We start from the raw sequence: 18807 nt of genomic DNA, 5'->3' as shown, positions 1-18807 counted from the left end.
TATGAAAGCTTTTTAATCTTCCTTTGCTGTAAGGATTACTAAGTGAGAGTCAATTGTAATAGGTTTCCAAACAGCAAACACACACACACACACACACACACACACACACACACACACACACACACACACACACACATACACGCACGCACACACACAAGGTATAATGTGTATATTTAATGTGTATTTACACATGGAGTAATACCTCTATGAATGATGCATTCACTTATTATTAGGGTGTAAATTTGGTGATAATTAGAGGATAATTAACAGGGACAAATTAAATAAAATTTTTCTACCTTTGAGGGGGTTAGCTTAGTATTTCATGCTTGTTGTCCTTCATTCATTATTTGTCACTTCCTAAAAGCCTTTAGCTTCACTGATAGCCTGCCAAAACAATGTAGAGAAAGAGTCGGTGACAGATGAGTAACTGATATGATGGATGTCAAGCATAAACAGATGAGAGGAAGGAGGAAATGGACACACCTTTACGATTAACATTTACTGTTCCAATGCTGTTTATCAGTAGAGACATGAGCGGTCCAATCTTCCCATGTTGTTACAGTACAGCAAACTAAACCTTTAAAATGAAATTGCAATTACATAATACATGTAATTGATTGAAGAAGTAAAGATGGTTGTGTATCATACAGAGTTCATCCTGTTGCATCTGTACCTAATTCTGAGCTTTGAGTTTTCTTGAGCACTCGGTGAAGTTGGGGGATATGAAAAGCATAACATTTTATCTGATTCTACTCTTTATTATCAATATATTCTCCCTCTTATGTCTACGGATGATTTATTTCAATGAGCTTCAGTAAAGTACTTGATCCAAAAAAGGGCAGAGACATAAGATGGAGTATTTATTGTAATGAGTGTAAAAACAATATCTTACTCAAGGAAAAAAGAGCAGAGGTCTGCTTGTTGTGGAACTTGGTAAACACTGACTTTTTCTTGCTTAAGTTCCAGTTATAAAGAAGACTTGGGAAAAGGATGCCTTGTTTTTAGAGTACTACAGTGACTATGCCGATCCTTCAATACCAACCATTGATATAGGAGTACCAAACACTGAAAGAGGTAAGCACTTTGAAGCTCAAACTCTTTCATCACTCATTAAATACCTTAAATGTCCCCTTGTGGTATGATTTTAGTGTGCATGTTAGAAATTTGAACCTCACACTGAATGTAGAGTTAAAATTAATGTTTGTTATCAGCACCGCATTCATTGACTAGATCCTTGTTAGTTATATTTCTATGCATTTTTACTTTGTATTAAACTATTTTATGATTTCTAATGTTTTTAAAATAATTTCAATTCACTCATTTTTTTCTGGTGGTATCTGTTTGTTAATGAATTTGTAAATCTTCTCTCTGACTCTAAGAAGGTTAAAAGTCCTCATCTTAACATTACCTGCTGATTTCCATAAAGCATGGAACCACCAGTATTTAACTAAATAGTCACCCCCACGTTTGTGTAAGAGCTGGGCGGTAGACAGATCCATCACTTGTCATATTTTTTTACTTGAGTTTGCCTGAGTCCAGGTGCCTGAGTCCAATCCATCTTTGCAAACCTGCAGGGACAAGTGGAGCTACAAAGAGTAGTTAAACATTTTGGAAGAATGTGTTAAGATAAGGGAAGTTATGTCACTCATTTCTGTCTCTTGAATAGAAGCTATGACAAGGCAGAATAATATTCTATTAATTATATTTCTCCTTTTTCCACTGCTAATGCTAAGGTACACTAATTACTTTATATTTATCTTCATACAGTATTTAATACACATGCATGATCGTGCCATTTAGTTTCTTCTCTCTGTAAGAAAACCAATAAACCTATTACCCAAAATGTGAAACTATTCCCTTTGATATGCAAAACTTCATTTTAGATTCATGACATTATCTGAATTGCTATCAGGATAGGAAATAGATGTGTTGTAATACTCTTCACATTTTCATGTGTGTGTGTGTGTGTCTGTGAAGATGCAGCAACTTGTTTTGGGCAGTTTGGAAACATTACTTTCCATTCACACAAGGGTAACCTTGCTTCTGTTCCTCTATGTCTGCTCCTCTGCCATGAGAGGCTGAACATGGCAGCTACCTTGTGTTGGTGCACCATACATGTCTGTCTGAGAGGCGACTCTGGGACAGATCGGATCACTCTCCACGGAGGCAAAGTCTTCCTCTGTAACAACCTACTTGTCAATAAACACAGCTCTGGTACTGGTAGCATAACAACCTCCTGCTGCTCTGACAATGTGGTGATCCTTCAGTAGGAATTTTAACCCAACGACATCTTCCAGCTACTCCCAGGGGGAAGTACTGGAAATGCATAATTTATGATAATGGGAAACAAGTAAGAAACAAGCACATGGAGTATGGCACTGCTCAAAGCAATCCACTAGTTTGGCCAAAACGGAAGCAACTCTCTGCTTCAGTGCCCTCGTGGTTGCTTGAGGCTATATGGGTGGAAATCATTTCAATCTTAAGAACCACCTCAGACCTTTCATCCTTTCATATCACATTTAAAGCCAGCTGCAGGAAGGTAAAGGGTTGTTGTTCAGAAGAATTTGGTGTAGTCCCTGGCTTCACTTAAATTTGCTGTGTTCAGGCTGCTCACGCCTTCAACAAGGACGTCTTATGTGACCTCCTTGCGTTTAAGTGAAGTGCGCCAACTAAAACTGGCTACTTGCTGCAACACAAGGACACTTCTGCTGCGGATCTGACCTTTATCAGCCCAGTCTGTTGTTGATGTGAGGTAAACCTCATCTCTCTCTCTCCTTACTGTGAATGCTGACAGGTCCCAACAGTGTCAGGATCACAGGCATGCTGCATTGTAGCTGGAAACATGACATTGGATTTTCTCAGGCAAATTATAGTCAGAATAATCCACATTCTAAATCCATTTGATTTATTCTATTTTTGATTCTTCTCTGAATCCAGCTGCTCTTTTAACTTCAAACCGTTTTCAGTGCCTTGACGTGCAGGGGGAAACAAACCATGATGTAGATTAATGTTCATGCTGTCAGTAAGCCTCACAGCAGCAGGAATCAGGAGTGATGGATTGCAACTAGCTGTTGATCAGCTTTGTTTTTTATGTGTTGTTTTGGTTTTGTCTGGCATAATCTTATTTATGTGATGTTATCAGAGAATATAACAATGTTATTAATCAACTATACCCCCGCACTCTCCGGCCAAATGAAAAAAAAATCATAAATGAAGTTTAACTCAATTAGCAGTTGGGTATTTGTTGATTTTAAGATTAAATTCAGCATCTAAATCTGGACACTTAAAATGAAAATCAAAGAAATGGATGGCCATCACCGAAAACTGGAACATACAGTAATTAATAAATAGCTAGAACAGGGGTGTCAAACTCATTTTCACCGAGGGCCACATCAGCATAATGGCTGTCCTCAAAGGGCCAGATGTAACTAATAAATGTAACTCAATGTAATGTAACATAAATGTAACTACTCCTTAATGTTAAATAACTCTGAATTTATGACTTATTCAAGTTATAGTACGAAAATTACAGTTAAACAGAAAAAATGTGTTTTTTTCACTGTTACAACATAAATCCTTTTAATTTGTCAGTTCATTAAACCCACAGAACTCCATCAATCAAGGATCAAAGTGTCCAAGAGAATAAAGAAAAATAAGTTTAACTTTGTTAAAAATGTTTTTGTCAGCTTTAAAGTAAGCTTAATTACTGCGTTGTGGGAAATGTACTTTTGGTCAAAGTAAACTTTTGACCTATTTATTTTTAGATACTCTGACCTTTTATTCTCTCGCGGGCCACATAAAATGATGGGGTCTTGAGTTTGACAAGTGTGATCTAGAACTTATCAAACTAACTTTAAAAAAAATCAAGATTGGAGCAGTTATGTTTAGTAAGTATAGCTTAATTTAAATATAAGCTGTGTTCCCTTTCAAAAGTTATTCTATTGGTACTGATTAACCTGCTGAACAAATCTATATGTTATTGTTGGGACCATTGCCAAATTCTGAACTGAAAACCCCTACTTGTAAATTTAAAAAGCAACAAATTAAGATGTACTAATATCAAAGAAAAATTAACTATTATTCTAAATTATTCTATTTCATATTTGATGACAGCTCAGGGTTACCATTGTGGAATAATGTGTATGGATTATAAAGTATTAAAAGCTAGGGTAGAATTTATATCTTTTAGATTTCATCAATTCAAATTAGGAATTGATTGCTTTTTCTTTACTTCTAACTTAAATAGTTTGGCACCATTTTAATTGTCTAGACTATATACTGTACATCCCATCCCATTTTCTTTGCTAGATTAGACTGTCTTACTCAGGAATATGCTATTTAATATGCTTGTCTCATCCACCAGCATTTACACCCATTGTAGGCACAAGATGTTAGAATGTCACAGAATACAACAGCCCAGTACATCATCACTGTCAGCCTTACTGGCCATAAATGCAGCTATAGAAATAACATTTTAATCATCATGAGGAATGCCTTTAGACATTTTGTATGTATGTACAATGACATCTTAACGACAGCATCGCATTTGTCAGCTAGCTCTTATTTGGTATATTTGCTTGAGATGTCTCTTAAATGTGACCACTCACACCTACGGGCAATTTGGAACTGACCAATCCACCTGAAGTGCATGTTTTTAGAAGTGGGAGGAAACCACAGAACCTAGAAGAAACCCCATGCATAATTTTCAAAAAAATCCTCCCTCCATACAACAGACAGCAGGATCAGTAGAAGAGGCAATGTGTGCTCCCTTTGACAATTTGCATACTGCCGAGTTGACAGGATAGGGCAGTTGGTTATACATCATGGCGGGGGGAAAAACGAATGGAACTTCTCGCTTCTCCAACCTTACCATTTGCATAACTTGACATATAACTGTGGGTGATGAGAGTTTGATGTCCCCATCAAAAAAAAAAAAAAAAAAAGCCATGCTCTGCCCGTCTCAACCAATCATTTATGTCAGTATTTTAAAGACAGTGTGGGACATGTCATGGTGATAGACCATTCCTTTAATTTTCTGTTCTACTCTGTGCCAGCATTTTTACTATCCGTAGACAGCAATGTCGTATTGGAACTTTGGCAGCACTTCACAGTCCAATATCAAGGCTGGGGGATTTTCTCTAGTTTGATTAGCAGCCAGATTCTGAATGTACTCCATTTTTGCAGCTACATGCTGTCAGTCAAACAGCCCTCATAATGCAACACACAAATTATTTTTTTTCTTAACTGTGGCTTAATTCCTAGTAAAATGGAGGATTTAGATGTGACTGGCCTTGACAAAAATACAATCTTATCCTGTTTATCATCTTCCAACTACAATTAATGTAAATGCATCAATCAGATTCACAGTCCATTCAGTTAACCCACTGCTTTCATCTGAGGTGGTGTAAATGAGGCAGTGTCTGTGTTCCTGGATATAAATAACCACATGATACTGAAGTTTCTTACTTTCGTGCTGTTTTGAAAGACCTCAAGGTCTATGCTAATAACAGTTGAGAGTGACTTTAGACTTCAATATGCAAGGAATCTAGACATAAAGATGCTTGTCTGCTGTAATTATACTTTATTTTTCAACTTTCACTGCATTAAATTGATTCTGTTGGTTTACCTGCATTTTAAAAACCAAGATTAAAACTATATCTAAATACAGCGGTTATATAAATTTTCAGCAATAATTCACATTTTTATTAATTTTTTACAGCATAAGCGAACAATTAAAGAGTACTAGAAAAAAAAGACGACCATCTCACTGAGTGGGCTCCAGCAACAAGCCTTGACCTCATTCTAAAGTTTGTGGTTTGTCATGTAAATTTGGGCACAAAGAAAAACAAGCTGGCAAAACACAAGTCTTGCACTATATGTATTTTGTGGAAGTGGAAAAAATAAACTCTAAGCTTGTAAGGGAGATACTGATGCAAGACTTGAGCAACAGTAGGAAAACGGTTCAGAAACTTGTTGATTTTCAAGCTCATCAAGGCCAAGTGTGTCGTGATTTCCAATAAACATAAAAGAGGAACTTTTGAGGGTGTGAACCAATACTGGTTTAAAACATTTTAATGATTGATAAGGAAACGGACTCAGGCGTCCAAAAAAATAATACTGTAATAATAATCATGCTGGACTGAAACTGGTCTCCAAAAGAGAACATTTGGATTTTTATTTCTTGCAGCAACTCAAGGTGTCCTTACTTTTTCTGTATTCAGATTTTTAAGAAAAAACAACTTTGGTGCCTTATAAATAAAACAGTAAGACCTCTGTATTCTCACTGATGTTTGCCACCAGGGACATCCAAGCTCTCAGCCCTGATAGTGTGCAGATACTTGGATACTGACGGGTATATTTCATTGGTGTCCTTGTGCCTGTTCTCTGCCATGGCATCATTGTTTTGTTTTGTGAAGTTGGCAGAACATTTTCTTCTATCCGGCGTCCATGTCAAACATGCCAGACTAAAAGTCTCATCTTTCTCGTCCATCATGCCAAACATGCAGTATTTGTTTAAGAAGTCAGAAAGCAGACAACAGCTGTCTGTCTACTCTGTCACAAATCATAAAAATGGGAGTTATCGTTTCCCCTTAAAAATGAAATCATTGGTTGCTGTCACTGCAGTGGTTGATGTGCCTGTTAAATGTGTAAGTTAAAATCCGTATTATAATACAAATCAATGAATGGACACATTTGTGGGGTTTAATAATGCCTGCTTATTCTTATAAGATTCTTAACCTCATTGGGTGGAGCGCATAGCATTGGCTGTATTCTCATGGGAGCCATTCAGGGTGAAAAGTCCTGTCACCCTTATGGGCATTTTGGGTCGTGTCCTTTTGAAAACAAAATTATTGTCTCACTGAGTGAGAGCCAGATGTGATGGCATGTCACTCTAGGTGGCTGATTGACACTGGTTAACTGTGCCTTCTATTTTTTAATAAATCACCAATAGTATTGACACATCAAATCACCCCCACAAAATCACACCTCTCACAGACTTGCAGTATCAACCACATATGATGATACCATCTATCCTAATTCACTTCATCTCACAGAAACGGACGGTTCTTGGCCCAAGCAATTCTCTCCTCCTTATTTGCCTCCCTCGTGAAGAAAGGATGGCATTAGATATTTACTTTATTCATCCCAAACTGTGAAATTAGGATAATGATTTCTGGCAATGCAGCCCTGAATGATTGATTCAGGTGTACCCCTCTGAATAGCTGATGCTGAAATGTTTCTGCCAATTGATATTTGAAGCATTTATGTCAGTTCTCGTCTGAGGTGTTTAATTATTAATTTCTTGAGCTGGTAACGCTATTGAACTAATCCTCTGCAGCAGAGGTAAGTCAAGGCCTTTCATTCCCGGGACAGTCCTCATAACAGCTAGTCTCTTCATCAATGTTGATGATTTGTGCAAATGCCCGTCAGGTAAAGTCAAAGGTCTTTGAATTTTTTAGCTTCATCTTCATTTCTCTTTACTTGGAAAAATGAAACCCGGTAATAAGATATAGGCCTTAAATTTAAAACAGAATATACTGTAGAACCAAGTTAGATATAAAAGTACACTGAAGAAATTAAACTGAAACATGTTTAACATTTTTTATTCTCTTCCGTAGTTGAAGGGAAAGAAACCTAAAGAAAGGTAGACATATATACGTTTAAAGTTTGCACAAGCAACTGTAAATTCACACATAAAATTAAGCAAATAGTAATGTGTTATCTAATGCCGTTTGTTTGTGAAATTTAGGTCATAATCTCAAATATTGATATAGACGGTTGGTAGTGGGAGGTGCCAGTTCACCTAGTTCGCACTGCCAAGGTGCCCTTGAGCAAGGCAGTGTCCCCTTACAAGTAGCCCATTGGTGCGCCCCAGGTTAGAGCTGTCCGCCGCTATAGCTCCCATCATCTGCATGCCTACAGGCCCCTTGTGTGTGTGTGTGTGTGTGTGTGTGTGTGTGTGTGTGTGTGTGTGTGTGTGTGTGTGTGTGTGTGTGTGTCACCCTGAACATTTATTTAGTTTAGATTATGTTCAGAATTGTTTTGTGTTCATTTGTTAATCAATTTGGTCCCTTCACCATTATGTTTCTTATTATCAATTATAAGTTCATATTATTAGTTTTGGGTCACCTACGACAGTGGTACCCAACCCCCGGGCCGCGGACCAGTACCGGTCCGTGGGTCATTTGGTACCGGGCCACTCAGAAAGAAGAACTTATTTACATTACTTCCATTTTATTTATTTCGGGGTCTGAAAGACGTTAAATTTGAAAAGTGATGTCTGTGTGGAATGACGCACTGACAAATTCATGCATTTGTCCCGCTTGACAGGTCTCGGTCACGTGACAGGTTTTCAACACACACACACACACACACACACACACACACACACACACACACACACACACACACACACACACACAATGAAGCGCCCATAAAAGCACCAGTGTTCTGGATTAAAGTCAAGGCAGTTTATCCTGAGATCCCCAAAAAGTATCGAAAACCCTGCTTCCATTTCCAACCTCCTGTCTTTGTGAAGCGATTTTCTGCTGTGACCGAAAACCAAACCAAACTGCGGAGTAGAGCAGACACATGGTACACACTTCAGGTGTCATTGTCTCCTGTTACCCCTAGATCAGCGGTCCCCAGCCACTAATTCCTTTATTGTAATTACTTTTATTTGATTGACTTGTTCACCTTTCTATTGGAAATGATCAGTATTTCTCCTGCGTTGAATGCACTGATTGTAAGTCGCGAAATTTCAAAATAAACCTAATCAGTGCAGTCACTTGAATCAAGTTTTTAATGTAATTATTTCTTATAATTATTCATTTACAGAGACAAAATAGAGATGTTGATTATCAATTTATGAAACGATTTATTATTAGACTACAGCTGTCCTGGCATCATTAACGATTATCTAGCAAATGAAGACCGGTCCGTGAAAATATTGTCTTAGATGAAACCGGTCCGTGGCGCAAAAAAGGTTGGAGACCACTGACCTACGAGACACACCTGCTTCACCTGAAGTAAACGTAGCGTAATACCCATTTACATCAGCAGGTGTCAGCACCAGCAGTGAGAGGGACTGACGGCCGCTGACCCCGGTGAGTCAGGAGGTCAGCGGCAGGAGGTCAGGAGAGTGAGCACGCGTAGATAGCTATAGACAGGCGAGAGAGTTAATTAATGTCGGACTTAGCGAGCGAGACGTTCAAGAAGTTCTGATACGGAGAAAATACGTAGGAATGACATGACACTGAGGATGTACAAGTATAACGAACTCCATGGATGTCAATAGAATCACTGGCACCTGCAAGAACGTTGTCATCATTGGACAAGGGTAACGTGTGTGCAGGCTTGTACAATGTAGATTCACATGTGACATTAGAGTGGAAAAATGATTTACCTTCATGGATCAAGAACAGATTGATTAGTCATTCATTCATTCATTCATTGTCTACCGCTTCATCCACTGTGGCGGAAAGCTGAAGCCTATCCCAGCTGACTGAGAGCTTGAGGCGGGAGAAACTCCGGGCAAGACGCCAGTGCACCGTGGAGCCACACAGAGGCACAGACAACCCTGCAGACACACACTCACTCCTACGGTCAATTTGGAATGGCCAATTAACCTGAATCGCATGTTTTTGGAGATGGGAGGAAACCCGAAAACCCACACAGACACGGGGAGAACATGCAACTTTGCATAGAGTGGGGACGCGAATCGGGAACTGCCTTGCTATATGGCGACAACGCTACACACTGCACCACCATGCCGCCCAGGATTGATTATATTTAATTTTTTTGTGTATTTAAATTACTACTTGTATGTATGTTTTCTTCTTTTGAAAGGGTCATCTATGTATGTAAAGGAGAATATTGTACATGGTGCTTAAATCAAGGCTAGCACCCTGATAGCATGTCTCTACTTGCAGGCCACTGTGGGAAAACATTTGCAATCCTTCAAAGATACCTCAGCAGTTCTGTCCCAAATACCAAGTGGCTTGTTGTTGCGGATGATGACACACTCATCAGGTATATTTTTATGGCGGGGAAATGTTTTTTTCAGCCAAGACAACATTTCTCACATCTTAATGTCAAGTCTTCTCCAAGTTTTACTGACTTGTTCTTAATTTTTGTAATAGACATGGTCCCAACTCTTTTAAGAGATTTAACAGTGAAAAACAGTAACACTTGGGATGCAGTCATTTAGGGAAAATGAGTTTGGGAGATAATACCATCCTGTAGAACACCTACAAAGCTAAGTACATAAATTCAAGTCCAGCTGGCTTCACTTTATGTCTGTCAGGTTGCTTCTTTATTCAGAAGCCTCTGGGTGTGTAATAGTGCCTTAGGGATTGCAGTTATTTCAGCCTCTAAATGGATAGTTGTGTGTGTGTGCGTGCGTGCTTCTATACGTGCACAGACGTGTGCATAATGATGATGAGGGTGTGATGATTTTGATATCTGGGTTCTGCAGTATCCCCAGACTGCAAGTCTTGCTGAGCTGTTACAACCCCTCTGAACCAGTGAGTCTAGGAGAGAGGTATGGCTACGGCCTGAGTCAAGGTGGCTACAGCTACATCACAGGAGGTGGAGGGTGAGTTTCACACCTCAGATGCTCGTAGAATAATGAAAGATCCAGGTGCAGCAGAGGGACTATAAAACCTGTAATGGAAAAACGGTAATCTGTAATTTACACATGAACTATTTCAAGTCGGTTTAAAGGTGTGTTGCTCCCTGGAGAAGCTTCATGTTTTGCAGGCTGCAGTAAAAATGCGCAATAAAAATGTTGAATAAATCAACGCAACACAGCAGAGATTGTCACTGAGTTAATAAGACACGACAGGAAGTCAATGCTTGAATCTCATTGCTGGTCACTGTAAGGAATTGTCACACAAAAATAATTGATATTCACAATATGCATTATATTTTTTCATGCATTAAAAGTGCATTAAACAGGTTATGTGTCAGATATCAGTGCTGGAAGCAAGCTGCTTTACAGAGAAATTTTGAGCTGTGCAAAACTGTATAGGGACACTCTGACCCTTTATAATGCTTTAAGTTCCACATCTCTCATACGTGATATGATTTGATTGGCAATGAGTGAATTCTGTGCAGTGTAGGATTTATTTATTTATGTTAGTGTGTCTCCAGTCACATCATTGTGCAGATCTGATCCACAAAAAATAAGCCCACAGCTGCTTTTGCTGTTTTGCTCCCTGCTTTATCACCCCCCTCACAATAAAATAAACACGACGATCTTAGAATGATATTTGAAGGACATTATTTTCTGGATATTCTAGGTATTAAAATATAGTCCAGTTTTCTCCTTTAGGCATCTGTTTTGTATGTTTCCAATTTCTGTCTTTGTGTTACTGTAGCATGGTGTTCAGCAGGGAGGCTGTGGTCCAACTTCTTGGCAGCGGCTGCAAGTGTTACAGCAATGACGCTCCGGATGACATGGTGCTCGGAATGTGCCTTAGTTCTCTCAAACTTCCTGTCACACACAGTCCACTCTTCCACCAGGTTGTGTTTGCACTCATACAATTAGTGTCTTTTTATGTTTATTTTAAACCAATGGGGGACTGATGTGGGTTTGTGGGTTTGAATCTAATAAGCATTGATGAACTCATGTTTCTGAGTTGTTCACACCTGCTGTGTGTGTGTGTGTGTGTGTGTGTGTGTGTGTGTGTGTGTGTGTGTGTGTGTGTGTGTGTGTGTGTGCGTGTGCGTGTGCGTGTGTGTGTGTGTGTGTATATAATGTACATTATATATATATTATATATATATATGTGTGTGTGTGTGTGTGTGTGTGTGTGTATATAATGTACATTATATATATTATATATATATATATATATATATGTGTGTGTGTGTGTGTGTGTGTGTGTGTGTGTGTGTGTGTGTGTGTGTGTGTGTGTATATATAATGTACATTCCATTGTCATTAAAGCAACAGGTAAAGAATATTTTTAGAGATTTTTTTATTTTTTATTTTACACAAATCACCACTTTCTGAAGGATGGAAGGATTAAATTCTGCCGTCCAAAAGACCAACATATTGTGGTGATTAATACTAATTCCAGAACAGAAGAGGAGATTGTGACCATATTTCATGTTTGGCCGGAAACTGATTTGGTGCCCAGCTTGATACCGTTCTGTTTGCATAGATCTTCTTTGATCAGTTGAAGACTTTTAGACTTTGTGACAAAACATCGTCTTTAGATAATTTTAAATAACTACAAGTTAATGACTACAAGTCTAAGTTTGGCAGTATGTTTTTCTTTATCAGTCATAATGTGACATTATATTAATTGATATTACACAGATTGAGTCAGCTATTAAAAATATGTGCTGTGATAATCACCTAAGTTTAATTTAAATATGGCAGATATTAAAAAATAATTGTAAAGCTATAAATAATTTGTGAGCTTGCTTTTTCAGACTTTTACTCTTGCTTTGCAGCTGTTGCACATGGTCTGTTATAACAGCCTGTAAATATAAATTGCTGCACTTCGTCTTACCTTTCAGGCACGCCCAGAGGACTATGCCAGAGACTTCTTAGAGCACCAGGTGCCGATCTCTTTCCATAAACACTGGAACATCGACCCCATTGCTGTTTTCAACAAATGGCTTAAGGACGACTTGTTGGAAAAATCTTCAGATGGACTGAAAAAGAGTACTAAGACAGAGTTATAATGATTTTTAGCACAGTCTGTATGAATATGTTTGTATGTACAATGTTTGAGGGTGTATGATTACGCGTGCTATTGAGATAAGGAACCCAAATATTGTCCATCACAGCTGTAAGTGCTTTTGTACTGTTTATGTTGTATACAGGGACCATGTGAGTGTTTTCATGACTGAGTTGCATGATGAGTTTATTGTCATTTTGGAAATATGGATGTGTATTTATATCACGAATAATCCTAACCTTACAGAACACATACTGTATCTTTCAAAAAGGCCTCACTAATGGTGTACAATGTGCTCTTTTTTGAAATAAAGGTATAATTATTTGAGAACATGTTTGCTTCTTTGTTTTATTGAATATCTGCATGTCTGAATGGTATTTAGTTGAAGCCATTGATTTATGACAATGAATTTGTTTAAGGTTAATTGTGGGTGAAACTGCAGAATGAACACAGACTTTTATTCTGAAAGACCAAAACTCTCAGGCATCTCTCCCAAATTACAATCTTTGATAGGGTCCAACTGTTACTCATGTAGATAAAATCAACTCCTTTATTGTACACTCACAATACATTTTTATCAAAAACTTACTAAGTGCTCACATTCAAAATAACAAAACAGTCATTATTTCATGTCTCCTGTAATACATTGTCTGATGTGCTGAAGTGGCAATAGGTTTGGTTGACATCAGCGCCCATTGGGGCGCGACCCTCGTGCGCGACCCGTCACTCCACCTCCGTTGTATCACTATGTCCTCTCTTACTAATTGCATGCCTACAGGCCCCTAGTGTGTGCTGTGTTCAGGGGCCTGTAACCTCTAACCCATGTGTGTAATTAACACATATACATACATGTGTGAGTGTGAGTGTAAAAAGAATTTCCCCAAGAGGGATAATTAAAGTATAGATTATTATTATTATTATTATTATTATTATTATTATTATTTCCTTTTTTCCTGTCAGTAATTTCTGAAATAATTGGATGACTATGTGATTTGCTGGCTTGACTTAGAGCCTTCTCTGAAGAATTAAACTTGTCTCCCTATTTCTTGCCATGTTTATAAAAAAAACCTTTAACGTGTCTGTGACGGAGCGGTAGAGAACGCTCCGGCCATCTCCGTTCCGCGCGCCTCTCCCTCACCCAGGAGAGCGGCCGCAGCAGCGCTCTCAGTGTTTCCTGGCAGGAGCGCGGTCCTGCTCAGACTGTTTCACGCAAATCCTCCGGCAGGTCCACACTCACGTGTCCGCATCCTACACACTGTCGCGGTAGTGCGTTCGAGGGTGTACACTCGGCACCTACGCGTTTTCCGTACATCCACACAGAACTGCGAGAGACGCTCACCTGATGATGCTGCGATGGTTCGCCTCCGGTTCAGAGGCCAAACCGAGGCACAGCCTGGGTGTTGCTTAAATAGCGCATTGTGGCGCACTATTAGGCCAGCCCGGTACCTGGACAGAACCATTTTGTGTATTATTGGATTGTTTCGTATTTTGCAGAGTTTTGATAAATGTTTAAGCAGCCATATTGTGACATCCCAGGTGTTCTGTGGGGATCGCAAGACTTTGGGAGGGGGCGTGTGAATGTGAAAGGGGAGTTTTGAGCGGGAGTTTAATAGTTCGTGAGTGTTTATGGTTATGGCAGGATGCATTAAATAAAGCTCGCCAAAGAAGTCAAAAGTTGTCATCCTGGTCCGCACGCACGACACTGAAGGGTTGTTACATTGGTGTCAGAAGCTCGAGATTTCAAACCTGCTTCGGAACGACCGTCCCGGAGCCATTAGAAGTTAATTATGGATGCCCAGGGTGTCGGACAGGCGAAGGTGAAGACGGAGACGGACGACTGCACGGTGTGTATGCCTGACTGCCGCTGCCTGACTGCACTGGGGCTCCACGGCAGCTGTCCACCCCGGGGCGCATGCACCTGAGGGACTTTGGGGGTCGGAGAGGGACCCTCTTGCCGGCTGTCGGGCGGACAGGGGCGGCGGCGCCAGGTGCGGTTTGTCGGCAGAGAGAGAGTGCAGTGGCGGGAGCAACAAAGATGGAAAAGCGCAGCGTGACACACGGGCACCTGCATGGCACGAGGTGGGTGCCCATGAAGATGGCATCGATCTGTGCTGTTTTTTACAGCGTGTAGGCACGCCCTGTGAAGTTCAGGGGCCATTACGCAACAATCCACCCTCAGCGCCAACAGCAGACCCTGGAACATCACCTTCAGGTGAGCATCCGCAGGTCTCGGTTGATCGAATGGCAGAACATTTGGGCAAGAACTGTGTTGGGCTGGACGACCAGCAACAAATGAGTCTGTGGCAACTGCTGTGGGAATTCAATGGCATCTTTGCCCTTAACGACAATGATGTGGGCCTAACAAACCTAGCGCAGCACGATATTGACACTGGGGAGGCACGGCCCATCTGAGCGCGCCCTCGCCGTCTGCCCCTGGTAAAGTAGGATGCTGCAGATCAGGAGGTTCGTGCTATGATCGAGGTCGGCATCGTTGAGGCCTCTGACAGTCCATGGTCATCTGCAGTAGTGATGGTCCCAAAGAAAAAGGGCTCCAGGTGCAGGTTTTTGTTGACTATAGGCCTCTGAATGGGGTGACGAGGAAGGACTGCTACCCATTCCGCGGGTGGACGAGACACTAGACATGGTGTCTGGATCCGCCTGGTTCTCGTCACTCGACCTGCGTAGTGGGCACTGGCAGGTCCCCTTAGAGCCCGAGTCACAACCAAAAACAGCGTTCAGCACAGGCAGGGGGCACTGGCAGTTTTAGGTCCTGGGTTTCGGTTTGTGCAATGCCCCTGGGACATTTCAGAGGCTCATGGACAGGGTGCTAGAGGGTGTTCTACGCCAGGAGTGCGTGGTGTATTTGGATGATGTTCTGGCCCATGGGAAGAGTTTTCAGGCTGCATTGGACTCTTTGCGGGTGGTTCTGGGCAGGGTTGCAAGGGCAGGCCTTAAATTGCACCCGGACAAATGCCATTTTTTACAGCAAGAGGTGGAATTTTTGGGGCACAAATTGTGGACGCTTGAGGAAAAAGTGCATGCCACTAGGGACTGGCCAGTCCCTAATAATCAAACGGAGCTCAAGAGTTTCCTTGAGCTGGCCTCCTATTGTAGGAGGTTTGTGCGAGGGTTTTCGTGCATTGGTGCACCATTCTCCGATTGCTACAGAAAGGCCAGACCTTTCTGTGCTCGGATGACTGCCAGAGGGTTTTCACCACCCTCCAGCAGGCCCTTCTGCAGGCCCCAGTCTACAAACCCCCGGACCCAACCCTGCCGTTTCTGTTGGATACAGATGCTAGCAATGTTGGCATGGGTGTGGTGCTGTCTCAACAGGGCCCTGAGGGGGAACATGTGGTAGCCTACTTCAGTCGCATCTTTAATAAGAGCGAGCGGCACTACTGTGTGACTAGGCGGGAACTCGTGACGGCGGCCCGGCACTTCAATTACTATCTGTGTGGAGTGCCTTTTACCATCAGGACTGATCATACAGCGCTCAAATGGCTCATGTCGTTCCGAGAACCCAGGACACACGCTGGCTGGAGGAGCTGCAGTCATTCAACTTTACTGTGGAGCACAGGCCTGGGAACCAGCATGCCAATGCTGACGCCCTGTCTAGACTGCCGTGTGCTCTGAGTGTTTGTAGTTACTGCGACAAAAGAGATGCTAGGGAAGGCCAGCTGCAAGGCGGGTGGGCTGCTGGGGAAGCAAAATGCTGTTCGCTGCAGGTGGTGGACAATGGAGACTGGGTGGCTAGTCAGGAGAATGACAAAGACATGAGGCTGGTGAGACAGTGGGTCCTCAGTGGCGAGAGGCCACCATGGGAGGGCGTAACAGGTCTGTCAGTTGCCACAAAAAGCCTGTGGAGTAAATTTGGGGTCCTGCGTCTTTCTGAAGGAATACTGCAGCGGTCGTGGAAAGATCCAGCCACAGGGGAAGAGAGGTGGCAGGTTGTGGTTCCCAAGTCACTGAGAGAAGTGGTGCTGGGGGCCTGTCATGGGTGCGCTGGCTCGGGTCACTTCGGCAGCTCAAAGACATTGCACCGGCTGAGACAGGGTCTTTATTGGGGCCAGCACTGCCGGAATGTCGAAGATTCTGCCGGCAGTGTAATGAGTGCGCAGCGCACAAGGGGCCTCTTGATCAGTCCCACGCTCCCCTTACAGCAGCAGTCATCGGGGGCGCCGATGGAAAGGGTTGGGGTGGACATAATGGATTAATTCCCCGTGACAGACAGTGGGAACAAGTATGTGCTCTGTGCAATGGATTATTTCACAAAGTGACCTAAAGCCTATGCGTTGCCTAACAAAGAGGCAGAAACTGTGGCGGATGCACTGATGGAGGGCATGTTCAGCCGGTTTGGTGCACCTGAGGCCATTCACAGTGATCAGGGGAGAAACTTTGAAGCTAAGGTGTTCTCAGCCCTATGTGAGCGGTTAGGTGTTCAGAAAACACGCACCACGCCATTACATCCACAGAGCGATGGTCTGGTGGAATGTTTTAACCTGACCATGCAGCAGCAGCAAGCTATCCTCACCGCAGACCATCAGCGTGACTGGGACAGACACATCCCGTTTGCGCTGATGTCTTATCGCTCCACTGTCCAGAGCTCGGCGAGCTGCACCCCTGCTTTGCTAATGCTAGGCAGGGAAATCAGAACACTGAAGGGTTGTTACAATATGATGGGCATTTATGTTTTATTCTGTTCTGGTGTATTTGTAAAGCAGGGTAGTAGTAATTTTGTCTGTTTCCGGTATATTATACCAGATATTGTAAAAACAACACTACTTAATTATTGTTGGTTCGCCAAGGGGAGGGTCATGGGGATACATAAAGGAAGCATTTCTGCTTTATGTGAGGTGGGAGAGTTAGAGCCAGAGTGGAGCTGGAGTTATAGAACATTGTGCATGGTGACTATTAGTAGTGTAAGTTTTCTCTGTATATACTTCTTTTAATTGCGCTGGGTTTTTGGTTTTGGCAATTTATTATCCTCACTGTAAATATTTTTTCACTGGTTGTTTTTGGTGAAAATAAAATACCCACCAAACAAATCTTTTGCGGCTGTGCCATCAATTTTTCCCCACTGCATTCACAAACTCGTGACAGTGTTATTGTGTTAACACTGCTGACATGATGTAGGTCCTTATAATGGAGAACCTGAGGATTGTGAAACGCCACTAAAAACCATGATATAAAATATTACTACGTCTAATGTTTCCCGGAGATTATGACAGTATTCTTACTAAATTTACACTGGTTAGATTGAGTTAATGAAAAGTCTACCAGCCTCAGGCATTAAGAAGCAAGGCAATAAGTCAGGCAGACATCTCCTAACACATGTATAAATTGTAATATATTTCCAGGAAACAACTTGAACTCCTGGTGGGACTCACCCATCTCTGCAGTGATCAGTGCTAGTAAGATACAAGGCCATAACATGTATGACCCTCCAATATTTCTAGCATTTCAGAAACATCCCAGTAGGTTCAGACAGCCTGGAGTTGAACTTTATAGTGTAATGTTTATGTGTGGGATTAAGTGAATGACAATTAGACTGCTATGTTTCCATCAAAAATGCATTTTTGCACATTTACATTAGTTTTTCTGCATCATCCAAACCTCACATTAGCAGCCACAGTGCAGCTTTGAACATTCCCTGCATTTCAGTCACGGAGGGGATTTTACTTTACGAAGTATGACTTATCACAATGCCTACAGATTAAATTTAATGATAGAGAAAAGGAAAATTCATCATGAAAAATCTTTAAAGCCCTAATTTGACAACACTTGTTCACTGCTTTCTCTTCCACTTTTAAATATTCATTCATTAATCTTCCGAACCGCTGTGACTGACTTCTGCCTCTATTATACACTTTCATATTAGATTGTCCAGGTCCACCAAGGTAGCTCAGTTTTCTATTATGTCATTACATTTAAAAAATAATGATTCTGCAATAGTTGAACCCTGATGACTCCTGACCATGATATGACATCTACCCCTCACGTGTAATGCAGTTTTGAGTTCCCTCCCCAGGTAGCCCAAATCATATTTGCAGGACTTTGAGGACCAAATGCTTCAGCCATCATCTGAATGACTTTCAGGAGACTCTGACCTCCCC

The 18807-nt window shown here is 41.4% G+C and overlaps 1 protein-coding gene across 2 annotated transcripts in view; it reads left to right on the top strand.

The window, feature by feature from the left end:
• Nucleotides 1–13026, top strand: part of b3glcta (beta 3-glucosyltransferase a) — a 58314-nt gene extending 45288 nt beyond the window's left edge. The window contains exons 11-15 of one of the 2 annotated variants that reach the window (XM_068318094.1): nt 961–1074; nt 9933–10032; nt 10478–10597; nt 11382–11526; nt 12531–13026. In XM_068318094.1, the coding sequence (XP_068174195.1) occupies nt 961–1074; nt 9933–10032; nt 10478–10597; nt 11382–11526; nt 12531–12698 (647 nt within the window). In that variant the 3' untranslated portion in view covers nt 12699–13026. The remainder of the gene's footprint in view (nt 1–960; nt 1075–9932; nt 10033–10477; nt 10598–11381; nt 11527–12530) is intronic. The other variant, XM_068318095.1, reaches the window with a different exon arrangement.
• The last annotated feature ends 5781 nt before the right edge of the window (nt 13027–18807 follow it).

Source organism: Antennarius striatus, chromosome 6 (genome assembly GCF_040054535.1).
Source record: "Antennarius striatus isolate MH-2024 chromosome 6, ASM4005453v1, whole genome shotgun sequence".
Lineage (NCBI taxonomy): Eukaryota > Metazoa > Chordata > Actinopteri > Lophiiformes > Antennariidae > Antennarius > Antennarius striatus.
The sequence above is the reverse complement of the archived record's forward strand: the minus strand, read 5'-3'. Positions and strand labels throughout refer to the sequence as shown.